A 24,551-nucleotide genomic window follows, 5' to 3' on the forward strand; every position below is an offset into this window, starting at 1 on the left:
AATGTGTAATGAGACAGGATTAATAAATGATCTCTTAATAAAAGATCCTCTAGGCAAGAGTGATCATAACATGATAAGATGAATGTGAAATTCTGAGGGTGAGAAATTTGGGTCTGAAACTAGTGTCTTGAACTTAAATAAAGACAATTACAAGGGTATGAAGGCAGAGTTGGAAAAAGTGGACTGGGAAAATAAGTTAAACGGTAAGACAGTAGAGAAGCAGTGGCAGACATTTAAGGAGATATTTTATAACTCTCCACAAGGATATATTCTATTCAGAAAGAAAGACTTTAAGAAGGATGCACCATCAGTGGCTAACTAAGGAAGTTAAGGATGTTATCAAATTGAAAGAAAAGGCGTACAATACTGCAAAGATTAGTGGTAGCCCAGTAGATGGGGAAAATTTTAGGAACCAGCAGAGGACAGAGGATAACTAAAAAATAATAAAGAGGGAGAAATTAGAGTGTGACGGTAAACTAGCAAGAAATATAAAAAGACAGTAAAACCTTCTACAAATATATCAAAAAAGTAGCTAAAATAAGTATTGGTCCCTTGGAGGATAAGACTGGGGAACTAATAATAGGAAACAAGGAAATGGCAGAGACGTTGAACAATATTGTGTATCTGTCTCCATGGTAGCAGACACAAAAAGCATACCAAGAATAGTAGAAAATCAAGAGACAAAAGGGACGGAGGAACTTAAAACAATCACTATCACCAGAGAAAAAGTATTAGGAAAATTAATGGGACTAAAGGCTGACAAGTTCCCTGGACCTAATGGCCTGCATCCTGGGGTCGTAAAAGAAGTGGTTACAGAGATAGTGGATGCATTGGTTGCAATCTTACAAAATTCCATAGATTCTGGAACAGTCTGAGCGGATTGGAAAGCCACAAATGTAACAGCTCTATTCAAGAAAGGAGACAGACAGAAAACAGGAAACTATAGGGCAGTTAGTCTAACATCTGTCATTAAGAAAATGCTGGAATCCATTATTAAGGAAGTAGTAACAGGACATTTAGAAAACCATAATGCAATCAGGCAGAGTCAACATGGTTTTATGAAAGGAAAATCATGTTTGACATATTTATTAGGCCACTTTGAGGATGTAACAAACAGGGTGTATAAAGGGGAACCAATAGATGCAGTGTATGTGAATTTCCAAAAGGCATCGACAAGATATCTTATTACTTAAGATAAGAGCTTATGGTGTTCACGGTAATATATAGAGGACTGGCTAACTAACAGGAATCAAAGTCGGGATAAATGGGGTATTTTCAGGTTGGCAACTGTAAATAGTGAATTATCACAGGTAAGAGTGCTGGGGCCTCAACTACTTACAATCTATATCAATGACTTGGATGAAGGGACAGAGTGTATTGTAGCCAAATGTGCAGACAATACAAAGATAGGTAGGAAAGCATGTTGTGAGAATGGCACAAAATATCTGCAAAGAGATACAAATAGGTTAAGTGAGTGGGCAAAAATTTGGCAGATGGAGTATAATGTGGGAAAATGTGAGGTTATCAACTTTGACGGGAATAGAAAAGCTGAACATTATCTACATGGAGAAAGACTACAGAATGCTGCAGTACAGAGGGATCTGGGTGTCTTTGTACATAAATCACAAAAAGTTAGCATGCAGGTACAGCATGTAATTAGGAAGGCAAATGCAATGTTGGCCTTTATTGCATGGGGGATGCAGTATAAAAGTAGGGAAGCTTTTCTATAACTGTACAGGGCATTTGAGAGACTGTACCTTGCTGTGTACAATTTTGCTCTCCTTACTTAAGGAGGGATATACTTGCATTGGAAGTAGTTCAGAGAAGGTTCATCAGACTGATTTCTGGGATGAAGGGGTTGTCTTAATGGGAAAGGTAAAGTAGGTTGGGCCTATCTTCCTTGGTAGAAGAATGAGAGTTGATCTTATTGAAACTTATAAAACTCTGAGGGGGCTTGACAGGGTAGATGCTGAGAGGATGTTTCCCCTTGTTGGGGTGGATCTAGCACTAGGGGGCACAGTTTCAAAATAAGGGGTTTCCCTTTTAAGATGGAGGAGGAGGAGGAAATTCTTCTCTCAAAGGGTCGCTAATGGAATCCTCTTCCCCAGAGAGCAGTGGAGGCTGGGTCATTGAATATATTCAAGGTTGCGTTAGACAGATTTTTGATCTACAAGGGAGCCAAGGGTATGGGGAGCACGCAGGAAAGTGGAGTTAAGGCCACAATAAGATCAGCCATGATCTTATTGAATGGCAGAGCAGACTCGAGGGGCCAAATGGCCTACTCCTGCTCCTGTTTGTTATGATCTGATAGGTGGTGATAGCACTATCCAGTATACTGGCTTGAAAGAATTTTACAGACGAAGGAAATTGAATTTTTGAGAAAAAGAAAAATCTATATTTTGTATTATATTTAAAAATCAGATTACTGTAGATTAACTTTATAAAGTGCTTTATATTTCTGTTAACAATGAGCATAATTGAACAGTCCTTCAAGATGATTCCTCAGGTCATTTAATTATGCTGCAATTATTTCATTAAAACACACAAGGGCTTTATCCTATTTCCATGAGACCTTTTTTTTAAAATTTTATTTAGTTGGAACTAATATCCTGTATAAACAGCAATTATGTTGTGCTCTTCTTTACAATGTACAAGTTGATGACCAGTAAAATCATTATGTTTTCTTCAATGAGGATTTTAACAAGAAAATGAGAAACACCATTGCTTAGAAAAGTCTTAATGGATAACAGCAATGCTTATTTCAACACAAATATTCAGCAACATACAATGAAGACAACTGCACACAGCAAAGGTTTCACCATCTGTGAACATAATCTTGAGTTGCCCAATTACAACCTAATGCTGTAATAGCTCTCATTAAACCATTAACTAATTGTAGCAGAGTTAAATGAATTGAAATATCAACTCCTATCCTTCCCCTTTCAATTCCTTTGTGTTTGATATAAATAGAAAGATGCAGTATTTACTGAAGCCCATATTCACTAATTTATTTAATTGTTAAATGCATTAGCTTTTCTCTTCCTCAAAACTCTATCTTAATAGATTTTTTGATTTTATCAGCAAATTGTATAAGGAAAGGCTGACCTGGAACCTATTTGTCAAAATGGGTATACAAAAACATTTTCTTGTTTCTCATTGAATAGATTTTTCTCACTAAGAAAATTAAGAATAATTACTTTAATATCCAGCACATCCATTCCCTTTCAAAGTAGCCTGATGACCTGCAAACCCAGATGAGGTCGTCGAAATGGGAGTATCCTTTGCAAACATTCAGCTTATCGCCAAACGTAATTGTAAGAATTAAACTAAGAGGAGGCAACCAATTTCAGATAGAGCAGACTGTAGATTTCATGTACCTTAATTTCTCCAGTGACCATTACCAGCAGTTATATCCCATCTCAAGCTGCAACTCTGGTTTTCACAAGGATTGCTGAAGCTATAACTTATCCATCACTACTGAGTAGGCTTAAGGCTACCATAGCAACAAGGGCCAGTGTGATTATTTTACCTCTGTAAAATATATTCACACAAAAAGACTTGCAGGTTGATAGGTAAATTGGCCATTATAAAATTGTCACTAGTATAGGTAGGTGGTAGGGAAATATATAGGGACAGGTGGGGATGTTTGGTAGGAATATGGGATTAGTGTAGGATTAGTATAAATGGGTGGTTGATGGTCGGCACAGTCTCGGTGGGCCGAAGGGCCTGTTTCAGTGCTGTATCTCTAATCTAATCTAAAAACTGCTTTCCTGGATGTTTTGTTGTGGGCCACCTTTTCTATATAACCAATGCTTCTTTGTGTTTTTCCTAAGGTGTGAGGCAGAATGGGGAGAGAAAGGCTTAGTGAAGTTGCATGCCTTCTCTTTAGAATTATTTTATTTATTTCTTGCCCTTCAGATCATCCAAAGCCAGAACTGCAGCAAGCAATCTGTTCCAAGATGCCTGCCAATACCATTATGAAACTGGCCATCAAGATGTACATAAGAATACCTCAGGATGATTCTTGCTCCATTCCAGTATCGCTTCAGCTCAAAACACCCCAAGGCAATACTACTGAGAATGACAACTCACTTTATGAAGGACCATGGCACAAGCCTGCATCTCACTACTCAATGGTGTGGTGCACTGGACAACATGCACCTTACCACCCATAGCATGGGCTGGTTTCTCCTCTTCTTGGCCAGCCAACAGGAAGGTGGGACCTCAGCTTTCATTGTGACTGTCACCCTGCAACTCCCACCTGTTTTCCTGAGTCGGATCTCATTACTGATGCAGGGCAGGCTCTGCCACAAAGAAGAACACTGCCAAAGAGGGGCATTTTTTTTTTTTTTTAAAAGAGATACAGCACTGAAACAGGCCCTTCAGCCCACCGAGTCTGTGCCGACCATCAACCACCCATTTATACTAATCCTATACTAATTCCATATTCCTACCACATCCCCACCAGTCCCTATATTTCCCTACCACCTACCTAACCTAGGGGTAATTTATAATGGCCAATTTACCCATCAACCTGCAAGTCTTTGGCATGTGGGAGGAAACCGGAGCATCCAGAGGAAACCCACGCAGACACAGGGAGAACTTGCAAACTCCACACAGGCAGTACCCGGAATTGAACCCGGGTCGCTGGAGCTGTGAGGCTGCGGTGCTAACCACTGCGCCACCCCATTCTGCCAGTGTTGCAGCATGGTCACTGCTGCAACATCTGAAGAGAGCCATAAATTGAAATGAGACAAAAAAGCCCCAAAGAGGACAGCAACACTTTTTCCTAGCCTCAGCCCAAAAGGAAGGATTTGTGTACTGCCCGTTCCCGCCATGCACCCACTTGCCATCACTCCCCAAATTCCCTCACTGATAGTTATGTGGCAGATGGGCAAGGAACAACAGGCAACTATTTCAGCGGATGTGAGGAATAAAAACCTAGCTTAGACCAGGAGCTTAATGGTAGGCCTCAGCGCTTGGTTTTTGCCCATTTTCTGCCCATGTTCTGGCTTCTCCTACTAAATAGATGAATCTTTCCTTTGCTTCCCAATAAATTCCTTTTATCATTTTAAAACACCTCATTCAGATCATCTCAACCTCCTGATCTATTCACTTATTTATTTCACAAGGTCTAACGTTAGTTTTTCTAAGACTGTACAAACTTCAAGCGTCAGCAGTGTAGATTTTCTACATAGAATGCTGGAAACGCCATAGAAGGTGCTACATATGAGGTAGGTGGAAGATTCACACCAACTCCGAATTCATTACAATATTCTGCTGCTCTTTCTTCTCATTCGATTCTCTCTTTCATTTTCTGGCAATAAAGTATACACCAAAGTACTTTACCTTGACACTCATTCTATTGAAAGTTATATGTGAAAGCTGCTCATATCACCATTGTAATCTATCTTCCTCTTGTTTTTTCTTAGCCCTGCTGGAGGAAGCCAAGATTGGCCTCACTGAGCCTGCATACACCACAACTCACTTTATCCCTTCGAATTACCAGCTCAAACACATCCTGTTGGATTAAGACACAGAGCTAGCAGGAATGTATCAGGTGAAACACAAAGCATGATTCTAGGGATCTGGACTTCATGCTTAAATTGCTGTCCAAGAAGTCTGGGGTTCCATCGTGGAATGGACAATCTCTTTTTGCTTCAACAGGCTTGAGGATCACCTAGAGAACACCATGAAGCAAGAATTCATTTATCTAATTGGTGTCATTCGATCTGTTGACATGCAGGTTAGTGTCCATATCAGCTGATGGCCAGTAGCAGAGTCATGGCAGGAATTTGGAATGATAAAACATCAGATACTCCTGCCAGCCCTTGACAATAACTGCAGGTGACAGAAAGCATCCAAGCCACACTATCCACACAGTTGCGGAATTAGTGCAGTCTGTATTTTAGGAGTCAGGTGCAGAGAGATGGGGGGGGGGGGCACCACTTACGCACACAAAACACACAGCCACCTTGCACTTTCTGAGCTTATGGATAAAACACCAGGTTTAAGAGCGCATGCATGACACTCTGCCACTAAAGGGAATCATCATGGAAGTAAACCAACTCAAACACGACATATTTGGTTATTAGAAATCTGGCTGACCTAAAGTTGCTGTGCATGCAGAATGTGTTTGCAGGAATGTTTCATTTGGAGGCAGGAATTAGAAAATTTGTGATTGATGAGGCAGATTTAACACAATGCAAGTGAAGGCATATTAGTGAAGTCCATAGGGAAGTGATAATGTAGTGGATAAATAGTCAAGATCTCCCATGTGAGCGCTTACTTAATAACCCTCACAATCAGTATCAAGTTCTCTTCCACAACTTCTTCAGGTTGCTCCTGCTCCTCTGAGTAGTACCCTTGCTGCTCTGTGAGGCTGCAGCGATGCCTCTTTGCAAGACAAAGTTGTGCAGTATGCAGAAGACCCTGGCATTATTATAATGTTCTGCCTTGTCCAAAATACAGTCTTATATGGGCAAAATTATTCATTGACAAGGTAAAAGTAGAAGACCAAAGGAAGCTTGTGATCTACCTCATATCGACAACTTCTAGCTGTGTGAAGTTGCAACTCTGGTACAGAGCTATCATTCTCAGGTCTTGCTCTGTGCAGTTTGGCAAAGATCACAATAGAAGACGGTACACTGAAATGAAAATAGTCTTATATTACAATGCAATACAGAAAACCAACTTACCAATGGATAAAGTTGTTGCAGGTTTTTTTTGATAAGAAGCAATACTTTGTCATTTTTTAAGGAGCTTTATAAGTCTCTCTGTCCCATCAGACACCATTCCCATTTATGAATTGGTTAGACAGGTCATGTTGGCTCCAGTTATTTGGAAAGAAATTCTGTCGTTTAAAAATGGCAAAATAAACTTCAGAAAATGGTTAAACCTTCACTAGAAATTGAAAAATCCATTAACTTTCAAATCACTGGAGCCAATATTGCATATAATAAATGTTACCAGTTTCCTGTGTGTTCTTTCAAACAGAAATGGAATCTGATGAGGGGTAAGGATTCTAAAAAAGCAAAATACTGTAGATGCTGGAAATCTGAAATAAAAACAAAAATTGCTGGAAATACTCAGCAGCTCTGGCAGCATCTGTGGAGAGCGAAAAAGAGTTAAGGGAGTGAATTTGGATTGAGAGCAAAATTGGAAAAGAGCATGTCGGGCAGGTTACCTGAAGCATTCCCGCCTCCGAGCAATCTTGCTGGAAGCAGGGTGAGAGCGGCAGAGGCGACCTACCAGGCAACAGAGGGTAGCCTATTAGGCCTATTATTGGGCCAATTGATTGAGATGCCACTGCCGCTGGGATCTTCCTGATGGCAGCCAGGCCCCCTGCTGAGGCCGGAGCCCAGAACTGCACTGGAGGCGGCTTCCCGGCAGCAGGCCGTTGACGCCTCCTCTCCGTCACCCCAGCATGGACCCACTGGGATCTGAGAGAGGGGGCCCCCCTCTACACCGATGGCTTGACAGCTGTGGCCACGAGGAATATTTTACCTTTTATAAGGTGGTAGAGCACGCCTCCATTTTGGACATTGTAACCAGCCCTCTGATTGGGCCCCACACAGTCCTCAACCAGATGGGGCTCCTGGAGGCGGCCTCTTAAACTGGCCACATCCGGGAAGATCACGAGCGATGTCTCGCCACGGCCACTTCCACTTTCCCAACCAGGAATTGAGGCCGACTTCAGGATCACAATCCAACTAGGAAAATCTAGCCCAAGGTTTCAGGTTGATCCCCTTTCATCAAAATTATAAAGCTCATTTAAAAGTGATGAAGCATTGGTTCTTGTATACAGGTGAAAGAACATCTTTTAAACATGCTCCACATGAATGTCAGTACTAATATTTAGCAAAGCAACATAACCAATCATGGGAAATATCTATTAATTTAAAAATCTTAGCAGAACATTTCAGATGAAAGTACCATTGTTTCATCAACCCCTCTCACACTTAAACATAAGCAGAACTCAGGGAATTATTGGCAGGCTAACAAACTCCCACTTCCCACACTTATAATCCCAATTACGTCCAAATGATTCGCCCATACTTTCCATTTTACAGGCTGATCAGGTTAATAAATGACAAATTCCTGCTGCATCAGTCATCACCATTAACTCAAAACAACTCCTTTCCACCCTCTTAATTGGCAACAAAGTCTATAGCTACACCATGTAAAGTGCTTTATCCCCTTCATTCTGTAACATTGTCTATAAAATCAAGTTAAAATGGTTTGAAGGTCAGCGACAGGAAATCTTACACTAATTGTGTGCTTTTGTTCCACTGTACTAAATAATGGTTTCTTGAGTATTTTTAGAAAGAGATCAAATGCAATTGCAATGATACATACACATTGCTTTAATATTTTAAAACCTGCAACAGGCAAAAATTCATATTGCCAGACAGAAGGTATAAAATTTAGCTTTGTATCTTATCCGACAAATTTCTTTTCAAAACTTGAAATGGTTTATATATATAAGATTTTCCAACAATCTACTTATGTTATTATTCATGTACATAAAAAAATCTGGCATTGATTGTTAGTTATATATTTTCAGAGAACTGCTTCAATAGTGAAAACCAAACTTTACCTATGATTGGTAAATACTGAGCTTGAGACTGTTAATGTACTGTCATTCATATTGTTACCTGACACCAATTATGACCCATCCAACCCAGCATTTACACTCTATCTCTTCACCACCCCAACACCCCCGCAGACTCCAGCCCCGGATGTCACTGCTTCCTCTCAGCCTTACCAAGGGCTTGGTATTCCCTATTCCCTTCCAGCGTAGGCCCCCAGATTCTCTCTCTCGCTTACATTTGTAAGTCAACTCTGGAAACCAGGCTTGGCTATAGATTCGGAAACAGTCCAGCCAAGCCTAGGGTAAAGATGTACCCAAACTCAGACCCTAACCCCTTGGTCTTTTGCAGCAACTCTGCTCTTTACCTCGACCCAGGCCTCAGATTCCTGCCCCTTTTTATTCTGGTACCTCGGCACTTCCCAATTCCTCCCAGTATGAGCCCCCGCTCCAACCTTCCTTGCTTCCCAGCCCTGCACCCTATTCCTTCTTTTCTATACAGGCAGAAGTAACTAGATAATTTCTGCAGCAGTCAGAAGGTCACAGCCCCATGACTGACTCCAAGTCTACTTGGGAATTGAGGAGACAAAAAGAATACGGAAATAAGAGCTACAAAAGGAGAGAGAAAGACAGGAAAACCATACTTTTGTAAACTTTACACATGATAACCTTAAGATTATGCTTTAAAATAGTCTTAAGTCTAGCTGTTTATAATGTAAGACTGGCCTTGTTGTCACAACAGAATCTTCATGCGACCACGGAACATGGAACCTGTACACGTCTGCTGTCTTCCCTGTCAGATTAGAAAGGGCTTTATGTAACAAACATCTAAAAAAGTACAACCATCTTCATCAATCTCGAACATATAATAACAATATCCAATTTGAAGATGTCACATGATAAAATATCTTAAAAATGGTGGAAACTATTCGGAGCTGAAAGTGTCAGACCTCTTCAGGATCTGTTGATGGTCTGTTCCTCAAGTCATTATTAAAATCTTTACAGTTGGGGTGGTGGTGTCAGCATTTCAGATCCAATGTATTCTTAGTGAGTTTGTGAATGAAAATCAGTCAGCGGTCAAAGGTCCAATGATTCTCTGCGTTCCCCTCATGAATAGTCTTGTTTCCTTCCCAGTTTCAGCAGACCCACCTTATATTTTTGCCATTTTGCTCAGAGGTCAAACTTTGCTGCACAATGAGGATAATAGGTATGGTAACCACAGATAATGCTGAAAGTGGCCTATTTTCCTTGTATTAAATTATAAAATAAGTTTTATTGACACCTAAGCACGAGTGTAGGTGGGAAGACAAAGGAATCCTGATCTTGGAAGATCATGTATTCTCAACAACATTCAGTCAATAAGCAGCAAGCAGCAGCTGAACACCTTGCTCCAGGGAGAAGGGAAAAAAATCAACCTGGTGACACACACACATCTAGTTTGCAAGCTCTGTAGTTAGAAGCCGAGGAGATCGTCTCTTGCTCAATCTCTTGGCTAAAGTTTGGTGTGGAAGTTGGGAGACCAAGTTGGAACAAAGGCAAGATAATACACATAATCTGAACAAAGATAGAAAGGGAGGAACTGTTATAATTAAAAGCCACAATAAAAACAAGCTTTACAGCGAAGATAAATAACATGCACAAATGAAGTCTGATTTGCCTCTATCACTCTAATTTACACTAAACTTCACATTTTCTTATTTTAGGATTGATAAAACCCTTATGTTGAATATTGTGCTATACGTTTGTGAAGCTAAAATATGTATTCTTGTCTTAGTCTTCATTGGTGCACCCTAGATAGAGCAAAATCACAATACACATCTCATCCATGCTTTTGTTGCTCTAGACTTGACTATTCCAATGCTCTCCTGATCGGCCTCCCAACTTCCACCCTCCATAAACATGAGCTCATCCAAAACTCTGATGCCCATATCCTTACTCACACCAAGTTCACCCATCGCCCCTGTACTCACTCCCAGACCAGCAACCTAACCTTTCAATTAAAAAAAATTTCAGGCTTGTTTTCAAATCCCTCCATAGCCTCACCCCTCCCTATCTCTGTAGCGTCTTCCAGCTTTTTGACCCTCTGAGATCTCTGCACCCTTAACTCTTCCAATTCTGGCTTCGCACATTCCCCGATTTTAATAGCTCCACCATTGGCGACCATACCTACAGCTGCTGAGGTCCCAAACTCTGGAATTCACATCCTCCACCTCTTTTTCCTCCTTTAAAATGCTCCTTAAAACCCACCTCTTTGACAATCTTTAGTCATCTGTCCTAATATCTCCACATAAATTATGTTTGATAATACTCCTGTGAATCAGTTTGTGATGTGTTACTAGATAAAGACACCACATAAATGCACGTTGTTGTTGTAAACCACCAAACTGTTTCAGATAGCAGGCAAGTTACCTGTGCCGTTCTTAACAACAAAGTGCAAAAAACCCGAATACTCTAAAATAGCAAAAACAATGCTTATTTTGTGGATGAATTACTACGCACTGCTATTGATAAAACAGAAACCCAAAAAATTATTTCAGTCATGCAAATTGCAGCACAGAAAATAGGTCATTTAACCCAACAGGCCTTTGTTAGCACTTTAACTAAAGCTAAAATCTCATTTCCCTGTCCATTCCCCATATCATTTTATATTTTTCCACTTCAAATGATGCTATAATCCCTGCCTGAATAGCCACTTGTGGTAAAGCGTTCCATATTATAAAAGCCCTCTATATGAAAATATTCCTTCTACATTATAACCCTTAGTTAATACCTCCTCCTCACCAATTTGCTCACCAAAAGAAGCAATTTTTCACTACTTACCATCCCAAAATCTTTCATAATTTTGACCATTAGGTTCCGTTTAACCATCTGTGCTCCAATCAAAAAGCCTCAATTTTTCAACCATTTCTTCATAACTGTAACTTCTCTCTCCTGGCATTAATACTGGTGGACCTTCGTTGTACCTCTGCCATGGATTCAATATTTTTTATGTACCCTGCAGGATGCTTAGAACTGGATGCAACCCTCCAACACTGACCAAAGTCTTATACATTTTCACATCACAGTGCCTCTGTGCATGAAACCCCAAATCTCATTTGCCTTTTTTTTTTTAACCTGCACATCTACCTTTAAAGATCTATGTAGCTGAACGCCTAGATCTCTCTGTTTTCCACTCCATTAAGAATTCTGACATTTAGGGTATACTTCCTTTCACTCTTTTCCCCCCCCCCAAAGCATACTACTACACATTTCTCTCCAATGAAGTGCATCTATCTGAACATTTAGCTGATCTGTCATCGTTTTACTACAATCTTCCTCACATTTCACCATGCCCCTTTGTTTGAAATCAATGTTAAAAACACATAAGCAGCAGTAAAAAGGAAAACTTTGCACGTTGGTCCAGTGTCAAGTTAACTACATTTTATAATGGCATGTTACACAAAATGCCTCTGCATTTACAGTAACATTCAAGAGCTCCCTTAGAAAAGAAACATCCTTTTCGCAGTACCTTATGTTCTACACTATATTCCAAACCATGCAGAAGCTTTTTGGAAAACAGATAATTTCTCAAGCGCTGCAATTTAGTGAAAGCTGCCATAAAGACGAAGAATTCTTGGTGGATACACATCTGTGCATTTAGAATGCCTCCTGAGGTGAAATGATGCCCGAGTGCATAGGTGCAGTTCAATGATTTACAATAAGAAACTTGGGCACACATTGATACAATTAATTTCAGAATGATAACTTACCATCGGTGAACTGGCATTGGCTCCTTACATGGATTTCAAAAGCCTGATATATCTAAATGGGAGAGATATAAATATTAGCACTGTGAAAGTTATTAGATCACTCTTTGAAATAAGTCTTCACGCTGCACAATAATCACTCTAATACAGTACAATACCTGGTTAAAGTTCTGAAGCTGTACATTGTGCATTAGACCTGTAGAGTTTATAACGACTCTATTGGTAGAAGCACCTACATGGAAGAAATGCATTTAGTTTCTCAAAGCAATTTCTGAACACAGTTAATTAAGTTTTCTGCAACAAATGTAATAGAGGAAGAAAAAGAAAATCATGTACCGAAAGACAGGATATTTGTCACTGGGGTGGACGTCATTCTGGACGTTGCAGTCAAGAATTCACACTCTATACTGAACTGTGAAAGAATTTGCAACAGGAAAGTTATAGAATTTATAAACATAAATTATGTTTAGAAATTGCATTCTCTTCACAATTTTCCCTCTCTGCATCCAACACAAAAACATTCTCAAATGATTCTCAAAGGACAAATGTGTGTCTCAGTATCACCAGCAAAAAAAAGCTGAAGACCCTGTAAAAATCAGAGCCTCAAATGGTATTCCAAATTTGACTCTTTTTGGGTGCATGTTAAGGTTATTGGCCAAGATATGCTACGCGGCAAGCAGCACTAGGATAATTAAGTTTCACACACACCTCCTGTTGGATGATTACAGATCAAAATTGGTGGCAGTCCTGGGGAAACCCATGGCGAATAATGTCCTACTCGCCCAAAGAAAGCTACAGCAGGGGAAGAGGTGGTAGTTGATTGCCTACGGGTTGCAGAATGATGGATGTCGAAATTAACTATTTTCTTTGAACTTAAAAATATTATTCCCTTGCTCCTCGTACTCATGGGAACTTAACCCTTCAGCTTTGATGTGAAGCAGTTTTCCTGTTTATATACTAATACAATATGTACAATACCTTTGCAATATGATTTTTAAAAACTTCTCAAAAGATGAATATCTGGAAATCTGACAAACAGACATCAAAGGCTATTTTTGGATTTGGCAGATGCACGATTGTTATTGGAAACAGCTGTAAAATTTACTGAACAATTAGGGTGTTTGTTCTACAACTTTTGTTTTTGAAACAAAATACAAAAAACAAATACAAAAGATCAAAGTAAGGATAAGTGAACTGAAACATCTATAAAGCACAGTGCATGGAAGCATCCAATCGTTCCATCAGTCAACCTGCTGTCCTCAAGCAGCATAAAGGCAACTGCCAGTCGGGGCAAATTTCATTACCTTTTTTTTTAAATAATGGCTGACAACTCCAACTTGATCCAATACATGCCTCAATAATGTGAAGTCTCATGAATTAAGTACACACACACATACATTCAGCAAAATTCCACATCAAAACTTTACACTGTACTGCATCTGTCAATTTTTGGAAGCAATATTGTTCCATAGAGGAGCTATGCAACACAAATAATTCATGAAGTATCTGACAATTCTATTGCTGAATTATTACAGGTTTATTGTTTTCTCTTCAGAACTCATGAACTGTAGACTCTGGAAAGTATGTTTTACATAGATAGCTTGTGACCCCAGTTACTTCTCTTTCTGCTCAACGAAACAGATAAAATTGTTTGTCAAAAGATATCATGACACATTATACATCACACCATGTTTACAAAATAACTATTCAAATTTCATTTTTAGTTAAGTTGAAAGAGTAAGGCCATGAACTTCCCCCAATGGCTCAGAAAATTTATCCAGTCAGTAGTTGATACATACAGACCAGAAATTCTTGGAAAAGTCTGTGGTAAGGCAATGGTAGCAGCACTACAACTGACCCTATTACACAAGTGCAGCAAGGATATGAAGGGCTATGGAACCAAGGTGGATAGATGGAGTTAAGATCTAGCTGAACGGTAGAACTGGCTCAAGGCCTGCATGGTCTACTGCTATTCCTGTGAAAACTTGTCAGACTTCCTGCTTCAGTACCTGTTGCTGGAAGTGTGCACAAGCTGGCACTAGGCAAGGACAGAAGTAAACCTGACTATGATGCTCCACACAACTTAATAGCCCGCTGACATTCACTGCCAAGGCTCACACATGAATAATGGTCACTTAGGTGAGTTAGCAAAAGATAATCAGTGCTAACAGAACTACACCTTATGAAGTGACAAAAAATAAGGTACAGTTATACAAAAGACATCAATTTGAGTTCAGCATCTGCTGAGACTAACAGATGCCAGTAGTCCAAGATATATAGCTAGCCCCACAGCACACTCCAAACTAGAGTACAGCAGTGTTCAAATGTTTGTTAGATTTTAAAGTAATCCATGACTCAACAGGATAGATGATGCTCTTCTAGCAATGAAAAGGTTAAAAATTAAGTTTAAAAGTCCTAGTTGGTCCAGCAGTTATACTGCAGTCAGTGGAAAGTCGATGCAATGTGTGATGACTTTACATCCGAGTTATACTAGAGAGACGACATTCAATGAGGAGACTTCATCTGATATACAAGTATTAAATGCTTTAGATGAGGTAAAAGCAGAATATTACTTCAATGTAGGACAAGTTAGCAGGACCAGAGGACAAAAAATTGAAATATTAAAACAAAATTTTCAAAAAGATATTGGAAAGAACTTCTTTATGTAAAGGTGAGAAATGTCTGGAATAATCTTCCAGGCACAATAATAGAAGCAAAATATTAGGAGCTTTCAAAATGCAGTTGGTATATTTCATAGGTTTCTTATAATCTGCCAAGAATCTTGTTTCAAGCGAGTGGGAAGCAATCGTTCCTAACTATTTTCCCTCCCCCAGATAATTTGGATAAGACTACAAGCAGAGGCGGGATCTGAACTCTGATCTATTAATTTAGTTTTCAACTCTCCAGTGTGTTGCTGCTTTTATATAAGCATATACATTTAGCACTAGTTATAAATAAAAAGAAAAGCAATAAAAATTGTCATAATTTCAGCAGTGAAGGGAGTAAAATAGAAATTTTTGTTATTAATGGAAGTAGCATGACTGTGTCTATGTCATTTTGTTTTCACTTACCCGTTTATTAACACTAGTCTTGGATATATGAATGACAAAATGAGAGAAAGAACGGTACATGTCCAGATTGAAATTCACTATCTGAAGAACAAACAGATTAGGATTTAGAAGATATGCTTTGCTCTGCATTGTAATTAAACTAGCAATCTAAGAAAATCAAGGCTAATAATCCTAGTTGAAGGTACTGCCAATTGGTTAAACTGTTAGTCCAGATTTATTGATCAGATAATTAATTTAAATAAACTGATGCTGGATATCAATGTGTTCCAATAGTCGATAGAATAATCCAGTTAAAATCATCTTCCAATTGACACTTTTGACAAATAGAATTCACACATAGTAAACTGACATTAAAAGTCTTCAAACCCAATGCGGGAGCATTTTGAAGCTTAAAATTTGATCATATATTATATGAAAGATACATCAAAGTTGGAAGGACAAAACAATGGGAAGGATTTAGTGAACCCGTCGCAGGTCCCGGAAGTGGGCGCTGCTGCCACTCGTCATGCGGCAGGTGGCCAATTATGATAAGGAAGGCATGAGGTCCGACTAATCATGTGCCGGGGACAAGCAGTGAGGCACCAATGGTGTTGTCAGTGGAGACAACACAGGTATTGGCGCCATATATAAAGGGCTGCTAGCCCTGCATAAACTGCTGCTTCACTTATTGACTTTGCAACTGCTTTTCCTTTGATGAAATATTGCCATTGCTGCTGCTGTGCTGATGACACCTCCCCCCCAACTTTCCTGGAGTTCCTCTGCTGCTATACTGCTGACCACCACCACCTGCCCCCCCCCCCCCCACCCATCACCTGGAGTCCTGCTGGTGCTGAACTGCCATGCTGCTGATCCCCAGTGCGTGGAGTCCCTCTGCTGCTGACCAAGGACTCAGAAATCAAGGAGCTCCTCAGAAGCCATGAGGGGCCATGTCAGGTGCAAGACACCGGGCCCCAATGTTCAGCGATGCCTCCCTGGAGATTCTCCTCCAGGATGCAAGGGAAAGGCGGAAGGTCCTCTTCCCCAGCGATGGCAAAAAGAGGTCTTCCCACCTGACCAAGAAAGCCTGGACAGAGATAGCTGAGGAGTTTAGTCGCCATGGGGTCAGCCAACGCAACTGGGTCCAGTTCAGCAAGAGGGTCAACCACCTCCTTCATTCTGCCGAGGTGACTGCTCCATAACTCTCTCCTTTTTAGGGTAGCAAGTGGCTGCAAAGTACGAAGCGAACGTGGGGAGGGAGGCATTACAACTGCGCGGCAGAGGGGTCAAGCTTCACCTCATCCAGTCAGCTGCATGGCTGCATCTCAGCCACACACTACCTTCTTTCACAGCTCACCCTTGTCACAACCAGGTGAGGCAGGGGTCTAGGACTCCCCTCTCAACTTTTTCCTGATTTGGCCGTAGCAGGGTTTAATTTTTAAAACATCGTGGTTTTTAGCTTCCCCTCAGTGAGTCCCTGCTCACTGCTCTCTAATTGTGATTGCAAAGAAATCAACCAGACATGGTTTCTCAGATTTAAACAAGAAAGGTGTAAGTTTATTAACCTTAAAACTGTAACTCAGTTAAAACTACTAAAAATACGCGACGCAACTACGCTAGTATGCATTCAGAGGAGGAGAAAGAAGCGGAAAGGTTTGAAGTAATAGCTGAAGTTCAGTTACTGGTTTTGGATTGGATGTAAAGTCTTCGATTGCAGCTCTCGTCGGGGCCCAGTCCACACTTTCAAACTTGTGTCGCTGGTCTTCTGTATTGAAGCTTGAGTTACTTCTGTGGGTCCCTGGAACTTTGCGTGAGAGAGCGAGAGAGAGATGCTCTCTTGAAGTTCAGTTGCAGTCTCTATCCAAACTGTTCTGGGTCAGGCATAATTCAAAAAAACTCCAGGTTGACCAGCAGGTTCATCATGTAACTAGCTCCTTGTTTAGAGCAGCCTCGCCTGCGAGTTTTGTGGATTCCTTCAAGCTTACCAGACACACTCAGTGCGTGGGGGAGGGGTGGTGGTGGTGGTGGAAGTGGAATGCGGCATCAATGACTCTCGATGTCTCCTGATCATCACTATTGACCAAATCCATCTGGTTAATTGAATAAGGGAGTACTCCCAATTTCTTCTTCACGCAACTGTCTTTTAGAATGCAAATATGCAGCCATTGTTTCAGCCACTGTTGTAGTCTTTTTAAACAAGTTATTTTAAGTCCAGTAACAGTTCAAAAATAATGTTCCATATGACAAAATTAATATATCTAATTTTAGCAGGTGTGGTTTCTGTCACACCCTCATCAACTCCCCTGAGAGTGGGTAGAAGCATGAGCTGGATGTGATACCCCACTAGGGGGATGAGGGGCTGACACTAGCAGAACTGTCAGGTTTGATTATCTCTGTCTTTCCACTTGCAGGACAAACGGGCCCACAACAGGAGGGAGGCAAGCGGAAGGGGGAGAGGGCAGAAATCAGAAATTGGCGGCCCATCTCACTGCTCAATGTTGACTACAAGATTCTGTCCAAAGTCATAGCCAGTCGAGTCAAGTCTGCTCTGGAGTCGGTGATCCACTCCGATCAGACCTGTACTGTACCCGGCAGGAAGATCTCTGATAGTCTCCCACTACTCAGGGATACAATCGCCTATGTGCGGGACAGGAGGGTGGACACCTGCCTCATCAGCCTGGACCAGGAGAAGGCTTTTGACAGGATATCGCACACCTACATGATGGACGTGTTTTCCAAAATGGGGTTTGGGGAGAGAATCTGCAATTGGATCAAACTGCTCTACACAAACATCAGTAGCGCAGTCTCAATCAATGGGTGGGAATCGGAAAGTTTCCTGATCCAATCTGGAGTCAGACAGGGCTGTCCTCTCTCCCTGGTCTTGTTTGTTTGCTGTATTGAACCCTTTGCTGAGTCTATTAGGAAGGATGCGAGCATAAGAGGGGTGACAATCCCAGGCAGCGGAGGCACTCAGGTTAAAACCTCCCTGTACATGGATGACGTTGCCATCTTCTGCTCGGATCCGCTGTCTGTGCGCAGACTGATGAGCATCTGCGACCAGTTCAAACTGGCCTCGGGAGCCAAAGTTAACCACGGCAAGAGCGAGGCCATGTTCTTTGGGAACTGGGCTGACCGATCCTTTGTCCCCTTCACCGTCAGGTCTGACTACCTGAAGGTGCTAGGGATATGTTCGGAAGGGCCGGGGCGTGTACCAAAACCTGGGAGGAGCGAGTAGCCAAGGTACAGCACAAGCTGAGAATGTGGGGGCAGCAATCTCACTCCATTGTGGGTAAGAACCTGGTCATCAGGTGCGAGGCGCTCACGTTGTTGCTGTATGTGACGCAGGTCTGGCCCATACCCCACTCCTGTGCTGTGGCGGTCACCGGAGTCATTTTCCGCTTCATCTGGGGATCCAAAATGGACCGGGTCCGGAAGGACACGATGTTCAAACCTCTGGATAAGGGCGGGAAAAATGTACCCAACGTGGCCCTTATCCTGATGACCACCTTCGGGTGCAGCTGTATCAAGCTGTGTGTAGACCTCCAGCATGCAAACTCCAAGTGTAACTACGTGCTGAGGTTCTATCTGTCCCCGGTGTTGCGAAGGATGGGCCTGGTCACATTGCTGCGGAACGCTCCACGCATTTGGACCATGCCGTACCACCTATCCTTCGTGGAGCAGTTTCTGCGGGAAAACACCTTTGACCCCATCAGGCAGTGGTCTGCACAGAATGTCCTCAAGGCCCTACGGGAAAAAGAGACGGTGGATCCTGTCGGATGGTTCCCCGAGCAGACCGCCAAAGTCATTTGACGGAATGCCTCATCACCAAAACTTTCAAACAAGCACCAAGACGTAGCTTGGCTGGTGGTGAGAAGAGCCCTCCCCGTCAGATCCTTCCTGCACGCCTGAAGTCTCGCCCCCTCCGCACAATGCCCCCACGGTGGCTGTGGTGGGGAAGAGACGGTTACCCACCTCCTCCTGGAATGAGTCTTTGCAAAGCAAGTGTGGAAAGAAATGCAGTGGTTTTTGTCGAGGTTCATCCCAAGCAGCTCGGTAACACAGGAGTCTGTGCTCTACGGGCTGTTCCCAGGGACGCACACCGAGACAAACATCAACTGCTGCTGGAGGACTATCAATTCGGTGAAAGACGCCCTTTGGTCTGCCCAAAACTTGCTGGTCTTCCAGCGCAAAGAGTTGTCCACCACCGAATGTTGCAGACTGGCACATTCCAAGGTCCAGGACTACGTGCTGAGGGACGCACTAAAGCTTGGAGCAGCCGCAGCAAAGGCTCAATGGGGAAAGACCACAGTGTAAGGTCCCCCCACCAAGCTGAACTGAGGGGCTGGATCCATGGGAATCCCCTCGAACTGTATCGGGAAAATTTTCATTTACTGTAAAATGTTAAAATGCAATTGGCATGACAAATGTGAAATGGAAGGGTTGTGAGGCAACTCATGATTGTAATGAAGCAAACGGACCTCCTTTGCACGGTTTGTATTTTTTGATTTGGTGCTGTTTGAAACTGGGAATGTAATTTTTACAGATTTTTATGAATAAAGTATATTTTGGAAATAACAAAAAACAGGAGGGAGGCAGCCCAAACTGGCTTAGGAATCCCAGATCTTTAGCCTCTCTCCACAGCTGAGGAAGAGGCGTTAGAATTGGCAGAGACCAAGGGGAGCTGCGCCATATCCAATGGAAAGACTGGAATCTGCGCGCAAGAGAGCGAGGATTGGCTTTCATTGACATACAGTTCACTTCTGGAGACCCACAACACATATGGTTGGCAAGATGAAATCTGCACAGCCCAACCCACACATATTTGCGTTCTCTCATGCAGGTCTCATGACTCAGCCAGAAGAGGGCCAGATGTCCACCTCTGAGGAGGAGGACGAGCACTCAGAGGATGCACCGTTCCATGACTCTCTTGCACCTTCCACCAGCGCAGATACTTTCACCTTGATGGGTTTCTGCGCTGCTGTAGAACAAAGGTCACAAGCTGGTAAGAGCACCGCAAACATGCGCGACCAGCTGGCTGAGGCTGAGACAGATGAGGCCTCTGACAGTTGGAGGACCCCAGCTGATGATGAGCTCGAATGTCAACAGCACAGGGCATGCTGGAGTTGCACAGAGGGGTAAGGCAACATCTGGCAGAAATGCCAGAGGCAATGTGCAGCCATGAGCAGACGATGGAGGAGTCCATCCATGCCATGAGTGCTGCCCTGTCTCAGGCATGTGAGCGCATGGCTTCCTCCAGCAAGAGGTTGGCAACCCTCGTGGAGAGCCAGATCCCACAGATGCGTGCAGCCCTGTACACCATCGCCTTGGTCTTGAGCTCAACGCAGCACCGGCAAGGCAAGAGAAGGACAAGGCACCTGGAGTCTTTTCCAGCTCCTCGTCCTTCTCTGGTGAACCAGGAGGTTCAAGTGAGCCTTGAAAGGGAGGAGGAGAGGCTGACCTCGACAGCTGGGGGCTCCCCTCAGGGTGCTCCGAGTGCGGGCACCAGCTCCTCAGCCACTCCACCACTAAGCCCAGCTCCAGCAGCTGCAACGCCCGAGAAGAGCCCTGCACCAGGGTAGGAAACCCTCATGCAGCCGGGGCCTTCCAGGTCTCAACATCACGACAACAGATTTCCAGACGGACGCTTCCGAAGCAATTCTCCATGCTCCCACACCACCATCCCCACTTCAAACTTCTATAGAAAATTCTGCCCAATATGTGCAGAGAATCAAAAGCACATTCTTACAAACTCCCAGCTGGTTCTTTGGTCAGAACCTGTACTGTACAAATATTCCTGTTGTCTCCTTCAGTGCTCAACTAAGGATATATTTAGACTGAACATGGTATTTGCATTGCATGCTTGAATTGCCGCTTTCACTTTATGTTCTAGAATCATAATCTTTCACCAAGAGGAATTTAATTTTATAGAATAAAATGGCCATTAGTGATGCGTGAATGAGACATTGTAAAAACAATGGGAACTGATAAAGTTGTACAGGCAACATAATGGGCGGCACAGTGGCGCAGTGGTTAGCACCGTAGCCTCACAGCTCCAGGGACCCGGGTTCGATTCCGGGTACTGCCTGTGTGGAGTTTGCAAGTTCGCCCTGTGTCTGCGTGGGTTTTCTCCGGGTGCTCCGGTTTCCTCCCACAAGCCAAAAGACTTGCAGGTTAATAGGTAAATTGGCCATTATAAATTGTCACTAGTATAGGTAGGTGGTAGGGAAATATAGGGATAGGTGGGGATGTTTGTTGGGAATATGGGATTAGTGTAGGATTAGTATAAAAAATGGGTGGTTGATGTTCAGCACAGACTCGGTGGGCAGAAGGGCCTGTTTCAGTGCTGGATCTCTAAATGAAGGATAACAGTTAGGGCAGACTACCTTAACAGGAAAGCCAAAAAAAATAGATTTTTACTCAGCGAAAAAAAAACTAGCGTCAGAACTGTGCACAGTATCACATTAAATTATTGATAGAAGTAAGATCTATCTAGGTCAAGTAAAAATATAATTCTAAGCTTACCTTGTACATTTTCAACAATTCTGCCTCCCCAGTCAAGTCAATGCCTTCTTGGCTGCATGGGAAATTTAATTGTAGGACAGAGTGTTTATGGTAAAACAAAAATAGAACAAAGGTTGACATTCACTGCAGTGGATCAGAGAACTCGTGCAACATTCCCAAGCAAACAGTAAAAAGTAAAGTAATTCAAAAATAATGTACAAATCGCAAAGAAGTGAGTAGCCACAGCAAATCACTAATCATGCACATTCGATAACTCTCCGCATTCCCTTCAGGATTAAATGTCAAACATGAAAAGGAAACAGAGTGCACTAGATAAGGATTAAGAATTTACATGGAATACATAAGACCTTCGAACTTAATTCTACTTGGTTACTGTTAAATCAACATTAATTCCTGAAATAAATATTTCTTGGTACCTATGCTGCTTTTTATGTCATCCTATTTCTGTATCTGTTGAAAGTGAAATGAATTGTTAACTAATAATGGTGATTAAGTTTTTAATCTAGTCACAGACAATAATAAACCATATTAAGCTAACCTGATCAGTCTGAAAAATATGTAACTTTTCCAATCTTCAGAGTATCTAACAAACTTCCCCTTTTTCAGCTTTTGAACCTCATCAAATTCTTTATTTAACTAGACTATGAAGGAAATTTTTAAGTATGCACTGGCTGTGAGCAACTTTCACTGCCAACACATAAGGAAATCACCTACACATTGCTCACAATTCCTGTCCATTGGAAGGAAAATTAAAGGAAGGGTGCCATGGTTTTCTGATATGCACTAGGGGTGGGCAAGATTCCTCACAGGTGCATGCTCAGCAAAACGAGGCTTATTGCCCATCTGTAGAAATAATGAAGATACAACTGCATACAGCATTTACAACCTGAAACACCCTACACAAACAACAGCACTGATGCAACATATCTCCACTGCATCCAGCTGACAGACTATAAACATGGGACCAAAATGACAATAGGTTTGCAAAGAAAGAGCTAAACCTAGTTGAGAAATTATTTATGATATTACAATGGTATTGCTTGATCTCATATATAAATATGCCACACCAAATTAATCGGGATCAGTTCTAATTCAAGCAAACAGGGACTGAATCAGTGAATTAATTACACTGATCCTACAATTTAAAATGTTAATTCCTTGAATTTATTATATTTCTCATATTGGTATTGCCTCTCAAATGATGAGCTTCAGTTATGATAGAGGTGGAACTTGCTTCCCTAAATTCTGTACTTTGAACTTAAATCTTCCCATTCTCAGTCTATTCATATATTCCTACATCTCCACTTCTAACATATTTGGGGGTCATAGTGAGAAGTTTTTTTTTAAGTTTCTACATGATATTCCGATTTCAAATTAGGATAGTCTCCATCCCAATCCATATTATTCTTGTTGGGAGGAACAGTGGAATCGCTCCATCCACAGCTCTTTCCCAGACTTTACTGAGACTACTTCAGCAATGCAGGCCCTACTTAGTCCTCTCTTCTCTCAGGCAGCCTTACTGCAACTAACTTTTAATGGAATGCAACTGTGAATGTCAATCAAAGTAGCATTTGAATTTGGCATGTTCATAAGAGCTAAATGCTTTAATCAAAAAGTTTTAGCTAAATGCTTTAATCAAAAAGTTTTAGCTTCACCACTTCGAGGACTGTCTTTTCAGCTTTCAAAATATGGAACATTTGTTCAAATGAATTGCTGAAATTTCTCCACCTCAATTTTGGAGGTTTCTTTCTGTTTCTCTAGGTCTCAGCATATCTTGGGCTCTGCACCAAAGAACCACTTGCATTGTAGGCAAGTGACTTGCTTCCAGGCTACTGACATTACCTTTTTTAGGCTGTTCACAAGATGTGTAAAATCATCCCAGGGTGAATCACTTCTGCTACTTGCCACATGGCCCAGCTGGCACAGCCAAGAAGAAGAAATAATGAGTCACTATCAATGACTCCATATCAAACTCAATCAAACACTCCATAGCCCAAACTGTTGGACTGTCAATGAGGCAACAAATTACTACATTGATAGTGATTCGTAACTGCTGTGAGACATGTAAGGAACACTCATTAAACTTTCAGTAATCTTTTCATAAACTAAAATATCTCAACATAAATTAAAACATGCCGTCACCTTGCAGATCTATTTTTCTAACAGATCTACTACTGTAGCCCTGAAAAGAGTTATCCCTGTGGTCTAAATGTGATCAGGCTTTTTTTTAAGTTTAAGAGTATCAGAATTAAGCAGCAGTGAAACAGTATATATGAAACTTAAATAATGCAGGTTTAACAATTATTTACATTTGTTGACAGCTATTTAAAATTATAGTCCTGAAAAACACAGCGCAGACCACAGTCATTACAAACTGCATCAAGAAGGGGAAGCATCATCACATCTACAAGTGCAAAACGACATGCTTAGAAATCTTCCAATGATGCATTACTGCAAATTTCTGATTTAAGTCACATGAAAAACTGGGGCGGGGGGGGGGAGGGGGGGAGAAATGGAAAGAGGAAAGAAAGGAGTGTACACTGTCTTGGAACATGCACTGGTGCAAGTAGGGGTGCCTTTCTGGCATCGGGATTCAGCTGCATAAGCAATGCAGGCACTAGACCTGCAATGCAACCAGTCCATGTC

The 24,551-nt window shown here is 41.8% G+C and overlaps 1 protein-coding gene across 4 annotated transcripts in view; it reads right to left on the reverse strand.

The window, feature by feature from the left end:
* Nucleotides 1-24,551, reverse strand: part of LOC137372162 (serine/threonine-protein phosphatase 6 regulatory ankyrin repeat subunit B-like) — a 447,200-nt gene that overhangs the window by 105,341 nt on the left and 317,308 nt on the right. For all 4 annotated transcript variants that reach the window (XM_068035690.1, XM_068035687.1, XM_068035689.1 and 1 more), the window contains exons 12-18: nt 21,906-21,957; nt 15,408-15,488; nt 12,673-12,748; nt 12,495-12,568; nt 12,340-12,391; nt 9,317-9,383; nt 6,539-6,647 (exon numbers count right to left, since the gene is read on the reverse strand). In XM_068035690.1, coding sequence (XP_067891791.1) covers nt 6,539-6,647; nt 9,317-9,383; nt 12,340-12,391; nt 12,495-12,568; nt 12,673-12,748; nt 15,408-15,488; nt 21,906-21,957 — 511 coding nt within the window. The remainder of the gene's footprint in view (nt 1-6,538; nt 6,648-9,316; nt 9,384-12,339; nt 12,392-12,494; nt 12,569-12,672; nt 12,749-15,407; nt 15,489-21,905; nt 21,958-24,551) is intronic.

The sequence above is a fragment of the Heterodontus francisci genome, chromosome 7 (genome assembly GCF_036365525.1).
Source record: "Heterodontus francisci isolate sHetFra1 chromosome 7, sHetFra1.hap1, whole genome shotgun sequence".
NCBI lineage: Eukaryota > Metazoa > Chordata > Chondrichthyes > Heterodontiformes > Heterodontidae > Heterodontus > Heterodontus francisci.